Source organism: Vulpes lagopus, chromosome X (genome assembly GCF_018345385.1).
Source record: "Vulpes lagopus strain Blue_001 chromosome X, ASM1834538v1, whole genome shotgun sequence".
Classification (NCBI taxonomy): Eukaryota; Metazoa; Chordata; class Mammalia; order Carnivora; family Canidae; genus Vulpes; species Vulpes lagopus.
In genome coordinates this window covers 41632642-41654471 of record NC_054848.1, presented here as the reverse complement: position 1 = coordinate 41654471, position 21830 = coordinate 41632642, and the positions used below count along the sequence as shown (strand labels likewise).

At 39.8% G+C, this 21830-nt stretch overlaps 1 protein-coding gene across 6 annotated transcripts in view; it reads left to right on the top strand.

Moving 5' to 3' along the window:
- Nucleotides 1–20582, top strand: part of ZNF182 (zinc finger protein 182) — a 28119-nt gene extending 7537 nt beyond the window's left edge. For 4 of the 6 annotated variants that reach the window (XM_041742231.1, XM_041742233.1, XM_041742232.1 and 1 more), the window contains 3 exons: nt 10801–10927; nt 11226–11321; nt 17530–20582. In XM_041742231.1, the coding sequence (XP_041598165.1) occupies nt 10801–10927; nt 11226–11321; nt 17530–19160 (1854 nt within the window). In that variant the 3' untranslated portion in view covers nt 19161–20582. The remainder of the gene's footprint in view (nt 1–10800; nt 10928–11225; nt 11322–17529) is intronic. The other 2 variants (XM_041742236.1, XM_041742235.1) reach the window with 2 other exon arrangements.
- Nucleotides 20583–21830: the final 1248 nt, after the last annotated feature.

Here is a 21830-nt window from a genome sequence, read left to right as displayed (position 1 = left end):
AGGCTCCCTGTGGGGAGCCTGACAGCGGACTCAATCCCAGGACCCTGAGTTCACGCCCTGAGCTGAAGGTGGATGCTCAACCACTGAGCCCCCCAGGTGTCCCTTTTATCTTGCTTCTTGATATAGGCTTGTATTGGTATATAATTCCCCCTTAGGTCTGCTTTTGCTGCATCCCAAAGGTTTTGGACCTTTAGGTTTTAATTTTCATTTGTTTCTGTGTATTTTTTTAAATTTCTTCTTTGATTTCCTGGTTGACCCATTCATTGTTTGGGAGCATATTGTTTAAACTCCATATGTTTGTGGTCTTACCAGATTTTTTCTTGTGGTTGACTTCAAGTTTCATAGCATTGTAGTCAATCTTTTTGTATTTGTTGAGTCCTATCTTGTGACCTAATCTGTGATTTATTCTGGAGAATCTCCCATATGCACTTGAGATTTTTTTAAAAATTTATTCATGATAGGCATAGAGAAAGAGAGGCAGAGACACAGGCAGAGGGAGAAGCATGCCAGGAGCCTGATGCGGGACTCGATCCCAGGACTCCAGGATCGCGCCCTGGGCCAAAGGCCAAAGGCAGGCACTAAACCGCTGAGCCACCCAGGGATCCCCTCCCATATGCACTTGAAAAGAATATATATTCTGCTGTTTTGGAATGGAATGTTTGAATATATCTGTAAGTCTATCTGGTCCAGTGTGTCATTCAAAGCCATCGTTTCCTTGTTGATTTTCTGTCCCTTGATGTAAGTGAGGTGTTAATATCCTCTACTATTATTATCAATTAGTTTCTTTATGTTTGTTATTAATCATTTTATATATTTCAGTGCTCCCAAGTTGGAAGCATAAATACTTTCAATTGTTCTATCTTCTTGTTGGATTGTCCCGTTTATTATGCTATAGTGCCCTTCTTCTCTTGTTACAGTCTTTGTTTTAAAGTTTAGTTTGTTCAGTATAAGTAGTTACTCTGGCTTTCTGTTGACATTCATTTATGTGATAAATTTTTCTTTATCCCTTTACTTTCAATCTGTAGATGTCTTTAGGTCTAGAATGATTCTCTTGTATGAAGTGCCTGGCTAGTTAGGTCAGTAGTCATGTGACTCTTGGAGTTGTGAGTTTGAGCCCCATGTTGGGTGTAGAGATTACTTTAAAAATAAATGAATGAATGAATGAATCTCTTGTAGGCAGCATACAGATGGGTCTTGTTTTTTTGTTTTCTTAAAGATTTTCTTTATTTATTCACAAGAGACACAGAGAGAGAGGCAGAGACATAGGCAGAGGGAGGAGAAGCAGGCTCCATGCACGGAGCCCGATGCGGGACTAGATCCCTGGACTCCAGGATCATGCCCTGAGCTGAAGGCAGATGCTCAACCGCTGAGCCACCCAGGCGTCCCCAGGTCTTGTTTTTTTTAATCCATTTTGACACCTTATGTCTTTTGAAACATCTAGTACATTTACATTCAGAACAATTATTGATAGATATGCATTTATTGGCATTTTGTTTCTTTTGTTGTTGTTTCTGGAGATTTTCTCTGTTCCTTTCTTGTCTTTGTCACTTTTGGTCTTTCCTTTCCACTCAAAGACTTCCTTTTAATATTTCTTAGTGGTCACGTACTCCTTTATTTTTTGTTTGTCTGGGAAACTCATTATCTCTCCTTCTATTCAGAATGATAGCCTTGCAGGATAGAGTATTCTTGGCTGCAGATTTTTCCAGTGATCACTTTGAATATATTATGCCCCTTCCTTCTGGCTTGCCAAGGTTCTGTTGATAAATCTGCAGCTGGCCTTATGGGTCTACCCTTGTATGTTAAGGACTAATTTTTTTAAAGATTTTATTTTTTAAGTCATCTCTATACCCAAAATGGGGCTCAAACCCACAACCTCAAGATAAAGAATTGCATGCTCTACTAGCTGAGCCAGCCAGGCATCCCTAAGGACTTCTTTTGTTTTACTGCTTTTAAGATTTTATTCTTTATCATTATATTTTACAAATCTAATTACAGTATATCTTGGTGTTGGCCTGCTTTTGTTGATTTTGATAGAAATTCTCTGTGTCTTGAAGATCTAGATGCCTGTTTCCATCCCCAGATTAGAGTAGTTTTCAGCTACTATTTCTTCAAATAAATTTTTTGCCCCCTTTTCTCTCTTCCTCTTCTGGGACTCCTACAATATGAATGTTATTACATTTGATGGTGTCACTGAGTTCCCTGTCTATTCTCATGTTGCATAATTCTTCCCTCTCTTTTTTTCAGCTTCATTACTTTCCATTACTTTCTGTTACTTTGTCTTCTACATCACAGATTCTTACCTCTGAGTCTTCCAGCCTGCTGTTTGTTACATCAGGTGTGTTTCTAGGTTTTTTTTTTTAAGATTTTATTTATTTATTCTTGAGAGACACAGAGAGATAGTGAGGCAGAGATACAGGCAGATGGAGAAGCAGGCTCCATGCAGGGAACCCGACATGGGACTCCATCCCGGGTCTCCAGGATCACACCCTGGGCTGAAGGTGGCGCTAAACCACTGAGCCACCAGGGCTGCCCATGTTTCTAGTTTATTGCACTTTTAATCTCTGATTATTTCTTTTTTTTAAAATTAGCCCCCCCCCCCACAGTGTGGGGCTTGAACTCACAATGCTGAGATCAAGAGTTGGACACTTAACTGACCGAGCCACGCAGGTATCCTTGATTCTTTTTTTAACTTGTATCTCTCTTTTTAAGTGTCTCACTGATGTCTTCTCCTCTTTTCTCAAGCCCAGTGAGTATCCTTATGATTGTTGCTTTAAGTTCTCTATCAGGCCTTTTACTTATATCTGTTTTGGTTAGATCTCTGGCCATGGCCTTGCTCTTTTCATTTAAGAGTTTGCTTTATCTTCACATTTTATCTAAGTCTCTGCCTTTTTCTGTGTGGTGGAGAACCATTTATTTATCCTGCTTCTGAAAGTAATGGCCTTATGAAGAGGCTGTGTAGTGCCCAGGGCCTGGCACTTCATGGAGTGTCTCCTGTGTGTGCTATTTGAGCCCTGCTGTTGTAGTTTCAGCTGCTCTGTCCTTCACACCAGTTATCTGCAGAGGCTCTCCTTGCCTGCTCTGGGCAGCATTTGGTCCCTGGTCTGAATGTAGCTGTGGTCTGCCTGTGAAACGAGACCCGTCACCAACTTCACTGGAACTAAGGCCCTGCAGAGCCCTCTGGTCAGGAGATGGGTGGACAGGGGTTTGTGCTGGCCTCTGTGGAAGGGGTATGCCGTGCTGGGACTGAGGCTGGCCTGACTGAGAAGGGCAGTTCCACCCGAGTGCTGGAGCAATAGACTTGGTGTAAGCAAGTCAGGTAGCCGGCGTCAGCGACACGTTCCTTGCTACAGATGGCCCTGTGTATGCTGAGGGGTAGGGAATTGAAATGGCATTGGCCAGCCTCTTTGTTCCCATGGAGGTGTCTCCATGAGTGTTGCCTCTCAGGCATACCCTCCAAGAAGAGTGAATAATCTTCCTACTGTGTTCCCCAGGTATTGAGCTTATTTTTGTATATGCTATATGAAAGCGGTCCAGTTTCATTGTTTTGCATGTAGCTGCCCACTTTTCCTAGCACTCATTTATTGAAGAGACTGTCTTTTCTGCATTGTTCTATTCTTGCCTCCTTTGTTCTCGATTAGTTGACCATATAAGCATGGGTTTATTTGTGGGGTCTCTATTTCGTTCCATGATCTATGTGTCTCTTTTTGTCCCAGTACCATACTTTTTTGATTACCTTTGTAGTATAGTTTAAAATCAGGGAGCATGATACCTAGCCTTGTTCTTTCTTAAGATTGCTTTATCTGTTGGAGATGTTTTGTGGTTCCTTTTAAAGTTTAGGATTATTTGTTATAGTTCTGTGAAAAATGCTCTCAGTATTTTAATAGAGGTTGCATTAAATCTGTAGATCGCTTTAGCTACAGCATTTTAACAATATTTTTTATTTCAGCCTATGAGCATGATATCTTTCCATTTATTTATTTGTGTCATCTTCCATTTCTTTTGTCAAAATACATGGTTTTCAGAATACATGTCTTTTGTATCCTTGGTTAAATTTATTCCTAAGTATTTTAGTTTTTTGTAGTTTTACAATTTAGTTTTACAATTGCACTTGTAAATCTGTTTTTTTTAAAGATTTTATTTATTTATTCATGAGAGACACAGAAAGAGAGAGAGAGAGGCAGAGACACAGGCAGAGGGAGAAGCAGGCTCCACACAGGGAGCCTGATGTGGGACTCGATCCCGGGTCTCCAGGATCAGGCCCTGGGCTGAAGGTGGTGCTAAACCACTGAGTTACCCAGGCTGCCCCTGATTTACTTTCATTATTAGTAATTGTTCTTCAGATTTTCTAATTCTTCATGATTCAGTCTTGGAGAATTGTATGTTTCTAGGAGTTTATCCATTTCTGTCTGATTTGTTGGTGTATAATTGTTGATAGTATTTTCTTAATCCTTTGTATTTCTGTTGTATGAGTTGTAATTTCTCCTTGCTTGGTTCTGATTGTATTTATTTGGGCTCTCTCTCTTTTCTTGAGTCTGGCTAACAATTTGTTGATTTTGTTTACCTTTTCAAAGAAGCAGCTCTTAGCCTCATTGATGTTTTTTTTCTTTTTCTTTTTTTAAGATTTTACTTATTTATTCATGAGAGACACACAGAGAGAGACAGAAACATAGGCAGAGGGGAGAAGCGGGCTCCCTGTGGGGAGTCTGATGTGGGACTTGATCCCAGGACGCCGAGATCATGACCTAAGCCAAAGGCAGATGCTCAACCACTGAGCCACCCAGGCGCCCCTTATTGATGTTTTCTGTACTTTTAGTCTCTATTCCATTTATTTCCAATCTGATCTTCATTCTTTCCTTTTTTCCTACTAACTTTGGGCTTTGTTCTTCTTTCTTTATTTCCTTGAATGTTAAGACAGTGTTTATTTGATGTTTTTTTGTTTCCTGAGGTAGGCCTGTATTTCTGTGAACTTCTCTCTTAAAAGTGCTTTTGCTGTGTCCCAAAGATTTTGGAACATTGTGTTTCTATTTTCATTTGTCTCATGTTATATTTTTTAAAGATTTTTATTTGTTTGTTTATTTTAGAGAGAGAAAGAGCATATGTGAGTGGGGGGAGGGGCAGAGAGAGAGGGAGATAGGAAATCCAAAGCAGATTCCATATTGAAGAGAGCCTAAGAGAGTTGTAGCCCAATCTCAAGACTCATATCATGACCTGAGCTGAAATCCAGAGTTAGCACTTGACTGAGGCACCCAGGCACCCCTGTTGATTTCTTTTTGATTTTTTCTTTTTTTAATCATTTATTTATTAAAAGATTTTATTTATTCATGATAATAGAGAGAAAGAGTGGCAGAGACACAGGCAGAGGGAGAAGCAGGTTCCATGCAGGGAGTCCAATGTGGGACTCGATCCCAGAACTCCAGGATCACGTGAGCCCTGAGCTGAAGGCAGATGCCCAACTTCTAAGCCACCCAGGTGTCCCACTTTTTTTTAATATTTTAAAGATTTTATTTATTTATTTATTTATTTATTTATTTATTTATTTGAGAGAGACAGAGATAGCAACAGAAAGCGCAAGCAGGGAGGAGAGGGAGAAGCAGGCTCCCCGCCGAGCAGGGAGCCCAACACAGGGCTGGATCCCAGGACCCTGAGATCATGACTGGAGCTGAAGGCAGACGCTTAACTATCTGAGCCACTCAGGCATCCCAGATTTCTTTTTTTTTAAAGATTTTATTTATTAGAGAGAGAGTGTGTACACAAGCAGATGGGAGGAGAGGAGAGGGAGAAGATTTCTTGATTGGCTATTTAATACTATGTTGTTTAGTCTCCACATGTTTGTGTTTTTCCAATTGTGTCTTGTAACTGATTTTTAGTTTCATACCATTGTGGTAGAAAAGATGCTTGATATGATACCAGTCTTGCTAAATTTTTAAGACTTGTTAAAAAAATTTTAAGACTTGTTTTGTGATCTAACATGTGGTCCATACTGGAGAATGCTCCTCGTGCACTAAAGAATGTGCATTCTCCTGTTTTGGAATGGGGTATTCTGTTTATGTCTATTAGGTCCATGTAGCCTAATGTGTTGTGTAAGGTCAATGTTTTCTTATTGATTTTCTGTCTGGATGAACTATCCATTGATTTAAGTGAGGTGTTATAGTCTCTTACTATTATTGTATTGCTATTTCTTTCTTTATTTCTGTGAATATTTGCTATGTATATTTAGACGCTCCTATATTCAGTGCATAGATGTTTACAAATGTCATATTCTCTTGTTGGATTGATTCTCTTATCATTATGTAGTACCCTTCTTTGTCTTTTGTTATGGTCTTTGTCTTAAAGTCTAATTTGTCTGATACAAGTATTGCTACCCAATCTCTCTCTTCATTTCCAGTTCCATGTTAAATCTTTTTTTCATTCCTTTACTTTCAGTCTGTGAGTCTTTAGGTTTGATGAGTCTCTTACAGGCAGCATATAAAAGGGTTTTCCCCCCCATTCACCCACCCCATGTCTTTACATTTAATTATTGATAGGTATGTACTTACTACCCTTTTGTTCAATGTTTCTGGCTGTTTTTTAGTTCCTCTTTGTTTCTTCTTTTCTTTTTTCCCTTGTGGTTTGTATTCTTTGGTGTTATGTTTAGATTCCTTTGTCTTTTTATGTATTTACTGTAAATTTTTCTTTGTGGTTACCGTTAGGTTCACATATAACTTGCATCTAACAGTCATTTTTAAGTTGACAGTAAATTGGGGTGTCTGGGTGGCTCAATCAGGGAGGCATCTGCCTTTGGCTCACGTCATGATCTCAGAGTCCTGGGATCGAGTCCTGTGTCAGGCTCCTTGCTCAGCAGGAAGCCTGCTTCTCCCTCTCCCTCTCCCTCTGCCTGCCATTCCCTCTGCTTGTGTGAGGAAGAGTATTCTATATATAGCTGTAAGTTTGTTGTGTCCATGGAAGGAGGTGATTTCATGGTTTTCCCACAGGACCATCTTGAACTCCCATTGTGGTTTTATTTTTTAATTACTTTTAAAATATTTTTTTTTAATTTTTAAAAATATTTATTTATTCATGAGAGACACAGAGAAAGGCAGAGACATAGGCAGAGGGAGAAACAGGCTCCCTGTGGGGAGCGCAATGCAGGGGACTTGATCCCAGGACCCCAGGATCACACTCTGAGCCAAAGGCAGACACTCAGTCACTGAGCCACCCAGGCAGGCGCCCCTCCCATTGTGGTTTTTAATTTGGAGTTTATTCACGACTAATGATGTTAAATATCTTTCTGTGTGCTTATCTGTCATTTGTATACCTTCTTTGGCTTAATATCTTTCTTCTGCCTTTTTTTTTTTAGTTTTAATAGTTCTTTATTCTCAATACATTTTTTTTTGCCAGAATATGATTTATAAATATTTTATTTGGTTCTGTGGCTTTTTCTTCTTTGAACAGTGTCTTTTGAATTTTGCTGTCCCATCTAAGAAGGTTAAAGAAATTTTCTCCTGTGTGTGTGTGTGTGTGTGTGTGTGTGTGTGTGTGTGTGTGCGTTTTATTAAGTAGGCTCCACACCCAGTGTGGAGCCCAACATGGGGTTTGAACTCACAACTCAGAGATCAAGACCTTAGCTGAGAAGAGCTTGTTGGATACTTAACTGACTGGGCCATCTCCTGTATCTTCTTCTAGAAATTTTATAGGTTTAGAGTTTGCATTTAGGTCTGTGATCTGTTTTGAGTTTTTAAGTTTTATATAGGTTGGTGGTATTTACTGGAGTGGTTTTTTTTGCATATGTATATCCAATTGTTCCAGCACCATTTGTTGAAAAGGAAACTCCCATTTTCCTTTGAATTGCCTTTGCACTTGTGTCAACAATAATTTCTAGGGATCCCTGGGTGGCGCAGCGGTTTGGCGCCTGCCTTTGGCCCAGGGCGCGATCCTGGAAACCCGGGATCGAGTCCCACGTCGGGCTCCCGGTGCATGGAGCCTGCTTCTCCCTCTGCCTGTGTCTCTGCCTGTCTCTCTCTCTCTCTGTGTGACTATCATAAAAAAAAATAATAATAATATCTAAGTATAAAGATAGAAAATACATTTAATTGTACATGAAATGCAGTTTATATGTGTGCAGCTTGATGCATTATCACAAAGTGAATGCACTGAGTAGTTGCTTCCCAGGTCAAGATTAGAACATAAGGAGGACCTTCAAATTCCCACTCACGCCCTCTCCCAATCAGTATCACCCACAAAGATAATCAGTCTCCTGACTTTTAACATCATTGATTCACCTTGCCTGTTGTCTTGCTATGTGTAAAGAGAATCATGCAGTGTGTACTCTTGTGTTTGGATTCTTTTGCTCAGTACATCTGTGAGATTCATCTGTGTTGGATATGCAGTTTGTAGTTCATTTATTTTCATTATCACATGGGATTCCATTGAATGACTGTGCCACAATTTACCCATTGTGTTGTTGAGGGACATTTGAATCTTTTCTACAATTTCATTTTAGAAGTAGTGCTTCTGTGAACATCCAGAGCATATGTGCGTGATTTTCTTTAAGCTGTGTACCTAGAAATAGAATTGCTGGGTCATAATGTATACAAATCATTAACTTTAGTAAATACTGTCAATTAACTTCCTCAAGCAACTATGCCAGTTTATATTCCTACTAAGTATGAGAGTTCTCATTTCAACACAATCTTACGATATTTCAGTGTGCTTAATTAGAACCTTTCTGGTGGGAGCATAGGAATGTCTCAGCATGGCTTAAATTTTCATTTACCAGAGTGCTAATGTGGTTGAGTACATTCTCTTACGTTCATAGGTCATTTGGGTTTTGTTTTAGTGAAGTACATATCCACATCTCTTCTCTGTTTTACTGTGTTGTGGTTTCTTACTGGTTTCTTACTGGTTTGCAGGGATTTTATATGTTCCAGATAAGATCCCTTCATAACTTTTGAATGTTGCAGAGAATCTCCCCATTTAAAGCTTGCCTTTTTACTGTTGTACTTTTATTTTTTGTTTTATTTAAATTCCAGTTAGTTAAGATAGTGTTTTTTTTAAAAGGTTTTATTTATTTATTCATGAGAGACACCCAGAGGGAGGCAGAGACATAGGCAGACATAGGCAGATGTGGGACTTGACCCCAGGACCACACCCTGAGCCAAAGGCAGATGCTCAACCAGCCACCCAGGTGCCCCAAGATAGTGTTATATTAGTTTCATATGCACAATATAATGATTCAACATTTACATATAACACCTGGTGCTCATCACAAGTGCCTCCCTTAATCCTTATCACCTGTTTCACCCATCCTCCCACCCACCCACCTTCCTACCTCCCCTCTGGTAATCATCAGTTTGGTGTCTGTAGTCAAGCGTCTGGGGGAGCCCGGGTGGCTCAGCGGTTTAGCGCCGCCTTCGGCCCAGGGCATGGTCCTGGAGACCTGGGATCGAGTCCCACATCAGGCTCCCTGCATGGAGCCTGCCTCTCCCTGTGTCTCTCATGAATAAACAGATATAAATCTTTGGAAAAAAGAGTCTATTTCTTGGCTTGCCTGTCTCTCTCTCTCTCTCTCATTTTCCCCTTTCCTTGTTCATTTTGTTTCTTAAATTCCATATATGAGCGAAATCATACGGTATTTATTTTTCTTTGATGGACTTATTCCACTTAGCATAATACTCTCTAGCTCCATCCACATTGCAAATGGCAAGATTTCGTTCTTTTTTATGCCTGAGTGCTGTTCCATTGTATACATATACCACCACATCTTCTTTGTCCATTTGGGCTCTTTCCATAATTGGGCTATTGTAGAGAATGCTGCTATAAATGTTGGGGTGCTTCAAATCAGTATCTATGAATCCTTTGGATGAATACCTAGTAAAGCAATTGCTGGATTATAGGGTAGTTCTATTTTTAACTTTTTGAGGAACCTCTATACTGTTTTCCAGAGTGGCTGCACCAATTTGCATTCCCACCACCTTTTCTCCACATCCTTGCCAACATCTGTTGTTTCTTATGTTAATTTTAGCCATTCTGACAAGTGTGAGATGGTTTTGATTTGTGGTTTCTCATCGTGGTTTTGATTTGTATTTCCCTGTTGTACTTTTAATCTTGTAACATTTATAAACCTTTTCCTTTATGAGTAGCATTTTTCACATCTTGTTTTTTATTTTTTTTTCTTTTTTTCTTTTTTTTTTCTTTTTTTTTCTTCTTCTTTTTTTTTCTTTTTTTTTTCTTTTTTTTCTTTTTTTTTTTTCCTTTTTTTTTTCTTTTTTTTTCTTTTTTTTTTTCACATCTTGTTTTAGAATTCTTTCTCTACCCCAAGACTATGAAAACATTTTCCTGTACTCTATTATAGGCCCCTTATTGTGTTATCTTTCACATTAGATTTATAATTTCTCTGTAGCTTATTTTTGTGTATGGTGAGTTAGTGGCTAAATGTGATTTTTCCCCCTATAAAGGTATCCAGCTAATCTGTCCATATTTATTTGAAAAGATCATCTTCTCCCCACTGCCTTGCCAGTGTCAACTTTGTTGACACTCAGGTGTCCATACATACTTGGATTCTCTTTTTAGTCCTACTGGACTATTTATCTATCCTTGTGCAAGTACTACATCGTCTTACGTATATCCTATATTCTTATGGAATATTCCATATACTTGATGGAATAGGTTTTTTTTTTTACCCTGGTTTGTAATTTTCCAAGGAAGTATGCATCCTGTATTAAGTCATCATCATGAACTGGAAACCCAGTCAGCACTTCCCTACATTGCATCCTCATCACCCAGTTGTCCGTGTTTTAGAGTAAAAGGAATGTGCAATTACAGGAACTTGTGGCATTTGAGGATGTGCTTGTGGATTTCACCCCAGAAGAGTGGCAGTACCTGAACTCTTCACAGAAGACTCTGTACAGAGAAGTGATGCTGGAGACCTACGGCAACCTGGTCTCTGTGGGTAAGAATGGCTCCATCGAGTAATTTTGCTGCTTCTGATTATTGTGTATGGTAGAGGGCCATTCCTTTCTCAGTTTGGAAAACTTGTAAGGTCTCTGAACTGCTTGAAAAGTTTGACATTGAAACGTTCCAGGATCAAAGTTTCCTGACAGGGTGTTTGTGAACTCAAAACCCAGGTGAAATGGTTTGACTTGACCATTGAGTCAAGTGATAGGTCTCTCATGCTGCCCCAAACTCCGCCTTCCTATTTCTCAGAGGCTCTGAAGACCCAAGGAGGTATCACTGTCATTTATCATTAGCAGGGCAGCAGGATACCAAACCAGATCTCATCCTCAAATTGGAGTTAGAAGGTCCATGCCTGGCAGAAAGAAAAATCTCAGTTTGGAGCTTTCCAGGTAAGTGGGGTTGACTCAGATGATGGAGACAGGAGGTGCCAGCTTGTCAACCAGGGGTGAGAACCTCTGAAAGAGCTTTCAGGGGTGTCTGGAGAAGGGTTGTGACCCTTTGATGTTATTGGACAAGAGACCAGAACACCCCAGACATGAGACTGACATTCCTCACCCTTGTCCCACACCTACCAGACCACTTCCCTTAAGTTGGTGCTTACCCAGAAGTTTCTGCTCCTTTACTTTCCCCAGTGGATACATGTCAAGTGCCAGTCCCCACCCCTAAGCCCTGCCACTTCTCTCATTTTCATTTCCCATTGCCTTATCTGAAGGAATCACGGGCCAAGGGACTGATAGTCTAATTCCAAATTGGATTACCTGCTTCTATCCAGTTTAGATAGTCCTATCAGACTTGTTTGCCTAAAACATCTTGATTGTCTTTTTTTTAAAATAGCTTTATCAAGATATAATTCACAGACCATAACATTCACTCTTTTTGAAGTATACAAATTCAGCGATTTTTAGTATACTCACCAGGTTATGAAGCCATCACCATTATCTAATTCTATAATGTCATTATCACCCCAAAAAGAAACCCTCACCCCTATCAGGCTCCATTTCCAACCACCACTCCCCTCAATGCCCTGGCAACTACTTCCTGCCTCAATAGTTTTTCCTATTCCAGAGATTTCATATAAATGGAACCATACAAAATGTGGCCTTTTATGTTTGGTTTCTTTCACTTGACATGGCTTCAAGGTTCATTCATAGTGTAGCACGTATCAGGACTTCAATCCTTTTTATGGTAGAATCATATTCTCTTGTCTGGATATGCCACTTTTGTTTATCCATTTATCTGTTGATGGATATTTAGGTTGTTTCCACTTTTTCGGCTATTATAAAGCTACTATGTGGGAGCTTGGGTGGCTCAGCAGTTGAGCGTCTGCCTTCGGCTCAGGGCGTGATTCCGGAGTCCTGTGATGGAGTCCCACATTGGGCTCCCTGCATGGAGCCTGCTTATCCCTCTGCCTGTGTCTCTGCCTCTTTCCCTCTGTGTCTCTCATAAATAAATAAAAAAAATATTTTTTAAAAGCTGCTATGAACATTTGCATAGAATTTTTTTTTAATTTATGATAGTCACACAGAGAGAGAGAGAGAGAGGCAGAGACATAGGCAGAGGGAGAAGCAGGCTCCATGCACCGGGAGCCCGACGTGGGATTCAATCCCGGGTCTCCAGGATCGCACCCTGGGCCAAAGGCAGGCGCTAAACCGCTGCGCCACCCAGGGATCCCTGCATAGAATTTTTATGGTGATGTATGTTTTGAGTATGTACATGGGAATGGAATTGTCAGACACGTGTTTAACATTTTGTAGAACTGCCAAATGGTGAATAATATTCTGTTCTCAAAAATTTTTGTCCAGTGTTTTAATACTCACAGATGATTCTTGCCTGAATCAATTTATAAGATGGTTGGAAGAAGGGTGAATTTTCTATCATTCCTTATATATTTGTAACTTGGCATTCTTCTCTTACCCCATCCCATTAATGAACTAATTTTAGTATCAGTATGGATTCAGATTTTTATTTTCCAGTATGCTCCAATGCATTAAAGTCTACTGTTATTATACATCTTGTTGGGTTTATTAAAAAAAGATTTTTGAGAGTGAGAGTAAGCAAGAGAGAGCATGAGCAGAGGGAGGGGGCATAGGGAGAGGGAGCAGCAGGTTCCCTGCTGAGGAGGGAGCTGATGCGCGGGCTCGATCCCAGATCGTAACCTGAGCTGAAGGTAGATGCTTAACTGACTGAGCCACCCAGGCAACCCTCATTATTCATTTTGATATTCAAATTGCCTCAGTTTGTCTAGTAGGAGTCCTTTCAGGCTGGCTCCTCTGTCTTTTAACATGACCCCATCTTTCTTTGAGTACTTTCTAACACAAAAATATGTTCTAGGTTCATGCTGTACTTTCCCTGTTTCAGACCTAGAATCAGCAACTTCTCCAAGGATCTTTGATTCCTTTTAGTGGGGAATATCATTGAGAAATCAGGATTTGAGTGCAGAGTGTGCTTGGATTCTTGTTTCTCAAAACCTACAAATGATTCCTGTCTATCTTTCCCCCGCCCCCCTTTTATTTTTTTTAAAGTAACTAGTCAATTTGTCTTTTAGTTTCCCACAATCTGGACTTTGCTGAGTACCTTATTTTATTTAACATATTTCGTCTGTCCCTTGTTTTTCTTGTAAATTGGTGGTTAGATTCTGAAATTTGATCAGATTCAGGGTTCTACTTTTTCTTTTAACAAGTTTACTTCCTAGCTGGTGTGACATACTTCCATCAGGAGGCGTGTAATGCTTGGTTGTTTATTGTAGTTAACAGTAGTGACTATTGCTTATATCTTCATTAGTGTTTGCAAAATGTGGGCAGCCCTGGTGGCTCAGTGGTTTAGCGCTGCCTTCGGCCCAGGGTGTGATCCTGGAGACCCGGGATCGAGTCCCACCTCGAGCTCCCTGCATGGAGCCTGCTTCTCCCTCTGCCTCTGTCTCTCTCTGTGTCTCTCATGAATAAATAAATAAAATCTTTAAAAATTTTTTAAAAAATGTTTGCAAAATGGTGATATTTTGTTGTTCCTTCTTTGTTGATTAGCTGGAATACTTCTATAAAGAGGACTGCCAAAAAAAAAAAGAGGACTGCCTTTCATCTGTTATTTGCTTATATGTTAGTTGCATGAGTTCTGTTTCAGTTATGTATGTTTTTCTATTTGTTTACCAGTTTTAAAAGTAATGAGTTGGTTTTGTAGCATTATTCAAAAGATGACTATTGTGTGTTTTAATCCATTGCCTTATTCTCACTATGAATCAAACTGCCCTATCTCTGGCCAACAGAAACCCCTTCAAATTGGCTCCTGAGTCTTTGGTAGCTTCCTTGCTTTCTGATGTTACAAGATGTTCCAGGTTCATTTCATGGCCTGGAATCAGCCATTTCTCTAAGGAACCCTGTGTTTTTTCCTTTTTTGTGATAAATACTGTTTTGAGACCACAATTTGGATGTTAGGGAATTGTTTCTAGGCCTTTTTAAAAATTTTTTTTTTTTTTAGGCCTTTTAAAAATTGACAGAGCTTGGAACTATGTAAAAAATATTTTTAAAAAAGATTTTCTTTCTTTATTTGAGAGAGCATGAGCAGGGGGAGGGGCAGAGGGAGAAGCAGACTGTCCTCTGAGCGTGGAGCCTGATGCAGTGCAGGGATTGATCCTGTGACCTTGGGATCATGACCTGAGCTGAAAGCAGATGCTCAACTGACTGAGCTGCCCAGGCATCTCACAAAAAGGCTTTTAAAAGAAAACATATCATGTTTTCAAATTGGTATTTCTACTTCATTTAAAAAAATCGGTATTTCCAAATCTAATTCTGGACTTAAAGGTTTTTAATTTGTTAATCTTACATCTTTTTTTAAAGATTTTATTTATTTATTCATGAGAAATAAATACAGAGAGGAGAGAGAGAGGTAGAGACACAGGCAGAGGGAGAAGCAGGCTCCATGCAGGGAGCCCTATGTGGGACTCGATCCTGGTCTCCAGGATCACGCCCTGGGCTGAAGCCAGCGCTAAACCGCTGAACCACCTGGGCTGCTCTGTTAATCTTAAATCTGATGGTAATATTGTTAATATTATTCTGAGACTGCTGTCTATAGTGGTTTGAATCAATTGAGGTAATCATGTTGGTATCATTGATAATCAAGACTTCATGGTTGGAAATGGTTTAGAAATACAGATGAGGATATATTATTATTGTGGAATCCTTTTAAATTCAGTTTTGCGGGATCCCTGGGTGGCGCAGCGGTTTGGCGTTTGTCTTTGGCCCAGGGCGCGATCCTGGAGACTCGGGATCGAATCCCACATCAGGCTCCCGGTGCATGGAGCCTGCTTCTCCCTATGCCTATGTCTCTGCCTCTCTCTCTCTCTCTGTGACTATCATAAATAAATAAAAAAAAAATTTAAAAAAAAATTTAAAAATAAAAAAATAAAAAAAAAAATAAATTCAGTTTTGCTTTATGATAATATAAAATACTTGGTTCCAAAGTCAAGTCTAGAAAACAAGGTGTATTTGAAGCAGTTCAGCTTCTTTCCCTTCATTTCACTCTTTTCCTTCCTTCTGTAGGTAACCATTCATTAAAATTGAAAGGTATATTCTTCCATTATTTACATGATGAGTGTATATAAATATATATTTCTTTCCTTAGAAAAATGGTAGCCTACTATGTACAGTTTTTTTTAAAGATTTTATGTATTTATTTTTAAGGATTTATTTATTTATTCATGAGAGACACAGGCAGAGGGAGAAGCAGGCTCCTCACAGCCCACAACTCCAGGATCATGCCCTGAGCTGAAGGCAAATGCTCAACATGGCTGAGCCACCCAGACCTCCCAAGATTTTATTTATTTAACAGAGAGAGAGTGCACAAGCAGGGGGAGTGCCGGGCAGAGAGAAGGGGAGAATCACGCTTCCTGGTCAGCAGGGAGCCTGATGCAGGGCTTGATCCCAGGATTAAGTTAAATATAATTCCTTTTTATAGTAGTGTAGTGGCTCTTAATCAAATAGTTGTTCTTGCAGTAGTAGCATCAGTTGTTTTAGTAAACAGTTGAAAGTACTTCCTGTGTGCCATGCATGCCCTGTTACAAATAGTTTAATCCCATCAACATATTTAGGTGGGCACTGTTATAATTCCTGTTTCCAGATAGGAAATAAAATATGAATAGATAAAGTAAGTTGCTAAGGTCACAGAGCAAGTGAGTGGTTGAGTCAGGATTTGATCCTGGGTTAGAAGGTTTATGGCCCTAATTATGCTGCTTCTTACCACCTAATGACATCCAGATTTAGTAGATGCTTGGTGGAGCTTGTGTTCTATTAGGTGTACTTTGTAAAAGTTTTTTTTCTGAACCTGGGTGGATCAGTCGGTTGGGCATCTCAGAGTACTGCGATCAAGCCCCGCATGGGGCTTCCTGCTCATCAGGGAGTCTGCTGATCTGTCTTCCACCTCCTTACCCCTCCCCACTGTACAGCTCAGTCTCTCTCAAATAAGATCTTAAAAAAAAACTTTTTCTGTGATTCTGATGTTCATGTGTGACTAAGAATTAGTGCTTTGCTAATGAAATTAAGGATGTCCTAACAATATGCTCCATTTTAAAATTCAGTTTTACTATTTCAAATGTTATCACTATTAAATCTAAGTGGTAGTATGAGTAGTTTTTTACTTTTTCATCTTCTCTGTATGTTTGATAATTTTGTTACAAAATTTTAGGAAAAGGTGAAAACTACAGAAATCATTAAAATTCATTATGCAAAAATTATTTACCATATTTTACTGACTTCAAGATCCAATTGATTTTAATACATACTACTAAGAAAAATTGGCACCAATTAATTGATGACATGCCATTGGTTATAAGGTATATTTGGATTCAGTGATGTGTTAAAATGTGAAATAATATGCATCTTACAGTTGATGAAATATGGTATATTTAAGGGAAGCTTTGCAACTTTAACTGTCTGAGCAGTACAGATGACTACTTTAGAAATTTAAAAAATTAAAGTTAGGAAGATCAGAGTAAGCTTTTTTGAAAAGACTGAATTGCTTCTTGAAAGTTATCTAAATTCTGATTATAGCATAACATGAGGAAGGAGTTGGCATTAATATAGACATAGTTTTTAGTGAAAATAGTGAAAACAGGAGCAGAAAATAGTGAAAACAGGAGCAGAAGGTAATACTGAACTATGAATGCAAACTTAGATGAATCCAGATTGGGGAAAGTTCTTTAAGGTTTTTTTTTTGTTTTTTTTTTTTTGTAAGGTTAATTATTCTAGATCTTTGTCCTATTCACTAAGAATCTGGATTTGGGATTGTTGTAAGATTTGAATCCACTAACCACACTTGCATTTTACCTAGTTATAAATAGCGTAAGTCATGTACGCTTAAAGGTTGATAAGTTCCCCAGAGTTTATGGAAATCCGAGATGATGTAAAAGTAAAGGTAAGAAATACTGAGATGTCAGGGTAAGATTGTTCTTGGTAACAAAGAGACTAGCAGGTGGGATTTCAGTAAAAGAACAAGATTTGATGGTTAAGACTCTCTCTAGGAACTCAGATAAAATGAGATAATACTGTCAGCAGAAGGTCCATTATAGAATGTTAAATTACAAAAATGATTTATTGTATTTCCTTCTAGAAGAAGCCTGTCAAGTTGATGAACAGATTGAGAAACAGCACCACGTTGACCAAGATAGATATTTGTTGATGCAAGTTGGATTCCCTGACAAAACAATTATCACCAAGACTGGCTATGACTATAATGAATTTGGAAATTCATTTCATCTGAATACAAACCTTGTTGCTTCAATACAAAGATCCCATAAACATGAGTCATTTGGAAATAGTATGGTAGATAATTTAGACCTATTTACCAGAAGCTCTGTAGGAAAGAAACATGATAATGGATGTGCAAAATTATTCTTCCATACCGAATATGAGAAAACAACTCCTGGAGTAAAACCCCATGGATATAGAGAGTGTGGGAAAGCCCTCAGGCGAAAGAAAGGTCTTAGTCTACAAGAGAGAATTAAAAATGGAGAGAAACCCTTTGAATGCACCGCGTGTAGGAAAACCTTCAGCAAGAAGTCACACCTCATTGTACATTGGAGAACTCATACAGGAGAGAAACCTTTTGGATGTACTGAATGTGGAAAAGCCTTTAGCCAAAAATCTCAGCTCATTATACACTTGAGAAGTCATACAGGAGAGCGACCTTTTGAGTGTCCAGAATGTGGAAAAGCCTTCAGAGAAAAGTCAACTGTCATAATACATTACAGGACTCATACAGGAGAGAAACCTTATGAATGTAATGAATGTGGAAAAGCCTTCACTCAGAAGTCAAACCTCATTGTCCATCAGAAAACCCACACAGGAGAGAAAACTTACGAATGCACTAAATGTGGGGAATCTTTCATACAAAAGCTTGATCTAATTATACATCATAGTACGCATACAGGAAAAAAACCCCATGAATGTAATGAGTGTAAGAAAACTTTCAGTGATAAGTCAACCCTCATTATACATCAAAGAACTCACACGGGGGAGAAACCTCATAAGTGTACTGAATGTGGGAAGTCTTTCAATGAGAAGTCAACCCTCATCGTGCATCAGCGAACTCATACAGGAGAGAAACCCTATGAATGTGACGTGTGTGGGAAAACCTTCACCCAAAAATCAAACCTTGGCGTACATCAGAGAACTCATTCAGGAGAGAAACCTTTTGAATGTAATGAATGTGAGAAAGCATTCTCTCAGAAATCCTATCTCATGCTCCACCAGAGAGGTCATACAGGAGAGAAGCCCTATGAATGCAGTGAATGTGAAAAAGCATTTTCCCAGAAATCATACCTCATTATACATCAAAGAACTCATACGGAAGAAAAACCCTACAAATGTAACGAATGTGGCAAAGCCTTCAGAGAAAAGTCTAAGCTCATTATACATCAGAGAATTCACACAGGAGAGAAACCCTATGAATGTCCTGTATGTTGGAAAGCTTTTAGCCAAAAGTCTCAGCTCATTATACATCAGCGAACACACACAGGAGAGAAACCCTATGCATGCACCGAGTGTGGCAAAGCCTTCAGAGAAAAATCCACGTTCACTGTACACCAGAGAACTCATACTGGAGAGAAACCCTACAAGTGTACAGAATGTGGAAAAGCCTTTACCCAAAAATCAAACCTTATTGTGCATCAGAGAACACACACGGGAAAGAAGGCCCATGGGAAAGGCCACAGCCGTAAGTCAAAGCTCATTGCACATTAGAGAGTAGGATCAAGGGTGCCTGTTTACGTTCACTGAGGGAAAGTTTTGTCCGTTGAATTAACACTTCAAAAGTACGTTCTGACTTCTGGTTCAAATACAGGGAGTAAAAGTCAGCCTCTCTTCTTTTTAGCTCAGTCTTCACCAAAACACTACAAGGAGCAAAAGCAAAAGTGTCATCTCTAATGTGACACAATGAGAAGACAGCCGAAATCCCGATGAGAGTACTGTCAGAGGCAGAGGAGATTGAGCACCAGGGCAGGAGACGTCAAAGGGAACACTCAGGGCTGCAGCTGTGAGACAGCACTGGCGAGAACACTTAGTAGAGGTTCAGGATAGCCTCTGAGTGCAAGGCCAACCACCATCCACAGCAGTACCAGCTGGCATGGGCAGGAAGGAGGTAGGAGGTCTCTTAGACCCATTTGGGGGTCCAAGGAGAGGCCTCGACAAGGGATTGCTCAGACAAGCCATATTTGTAGAAAGTAGTCTGTACTCATGAGCAGAGCACTTGGCAGGGGCTAGGGTGAGAGAAGGGGAGTGTTCCTTCTGAAGAACCCTACAGCTGCCCAGTTTACTGACTCTTAGAGGTCAACTCTAAAAGAAATACCAAATGGAAAAAGAAAAAAAAAAGCAATTGTAAGAAAAACTTATCCGCCTAGAATGTGGCCCTGATTTCTTACCCCACATGAACCTCCAGGAAACAGCAAGTCCAGGAAAAACTCTTACTTAAAAACTATTCTGAAGTAATGAAAACCACAAATGCAATTCCGTGTCTGGAAATGTATATACTCATGCACGTACAAAATGATGAATGCACATCAGATATTCACTGGTGCATGGTTTGTGAGAGCAAAAGGTTGAAAGTTGTCCAGGTGGCAGGGGTTAAATGGATCCTGAAATCCATTTAATGCAGCAAACTCCTAGGTAGACAAAGTGAATATATAAAGAGAACTTGGACATCAAGTGTCCTGAGTGTACTGATGTGGGATGATCTCCAACATACATTATTATTAGATGCAAAAAGCAAGGTTCAGGATGGTGAATATAATAGGCTACTGTTCATATATAAAAAGAATAGATGGCAAGTACATAATTGAGCATATGTGCATAAATGAGCTCTGGGAAGTTACAAAAGAAGCTGAGTACCCTGATTACCTCTGGGGAAGAGGAAGGGAAGTGGGTGGCTAGGGGTATGGAACCAGGAGGGAGACAACTGTATGTCCTTTCATAACTTTTGAAAATTGTGCTATGTGGATGTACTACCTTTTCAATGAATTAAACTTTTAAAAATGAATATTTTGTTCCATGGCAGTGATTATGAAGTTAGATTCTAAACATGGGATTTCATAACATTTAACACACATATGTTCAATTGAGAGTTTAACTATTTTTGAGTGAATAAGGAGAAGAATCGGTCAGAACAACAGGTACCCAGCCAGTTACGAAGGCTTACAGGCATTGCTTTCCTGAGGGTGCCAAATAAGGTGATTCTTAGGTCAGTTGGGATCACATCATGGAAACCAGAAGTAATTGAGACCAGAATACATTTATTTGGTGAGCCTGGTGACCTCTGAAAATATCCTGTAATAAAGCCCACCATTGCCTTTCCATATTTGAACAAAATGATTTTAAATCACTTCATTTGTAGTTTGCGTGTATGTATATTTTTATGAGATAAAAGCATGAATACACAGGGAGATTGGGTAGCTCACCCCCTAGGTCACACTACTATTGTTGATGTATTTGTAGCCACGGTCTGAATGCTACCAAAGACCAGGTAGCAGCATGTCTGCTCCAGAATGAGAGGTCCCACCATGTGCCATATTGTGGCCCTCACAGTTCTGTGGCTTTTCTCTGGGGCTCTCTCTGGTGGAACTGGGTAACCCGAGCTATGTAAAACCTGGGCATGGTCAGTGTTCGGATTTAACAAAACAAGTGAGTGAGTCAGACCTCCAGGACCTGTCTGTGCCCTTCTGGGCCTTTTTTTTTCCTGTAAATTATCCTGCAAGAAAAAGAGGTGTGGGCCCACTTTTATGAGCTCTGTGAGTCAGACATGTCCCATTTAGGAAGAAGGAAACTTGGAGAAAAAATATGCGGCTGGCTGACTTGCTTCTGGTGCAGTCAGCTGAGAGGTTACCCAAAGGTCCTAAGAATGAAGCCTTTCATCTTCCTGCTCATAAGGAATATTCCTGGGGATTCAGGCCTCTCAAAGGTCATCCTGAAGTGCGGTGTGAATAGGGTGTTTGATCTGCCGTTTCAGGTTGATCGTGGACACCAGTGTCCTGAGACACAGATGGCAGTCTGATGGGCCATGTGTGTGAGTAGAAGTGAGTGCAGTGTGGACCGAGGAGGGAAAGGGAGGGTGACAGCAGGATGTGGGTAAATGGATGAATTAGGGGAAAGTAGAGGAGGGTAATTCCTCCAAGTGTTGGAGGAATGGGGGGACTGAAGAGGTGGGGTGGGGCGAACAGGGAAGAGTAGGGGGAAAATGGGTTAAATAGCCAATGGGGTGAGTTACTGGGGAAGAAAGAGTGTAAGTCAGTAGGAGTGATGATGGGGAAAGTGGGAGTAAGTAGTTTGAGTGAACGGGCCAAGAGTGGATGTTGGACATGTGGACAGCATGGAGTAAGTTGGGATGTGAAGCCTACTGGGGATGATGGTGGTAAATGGGGC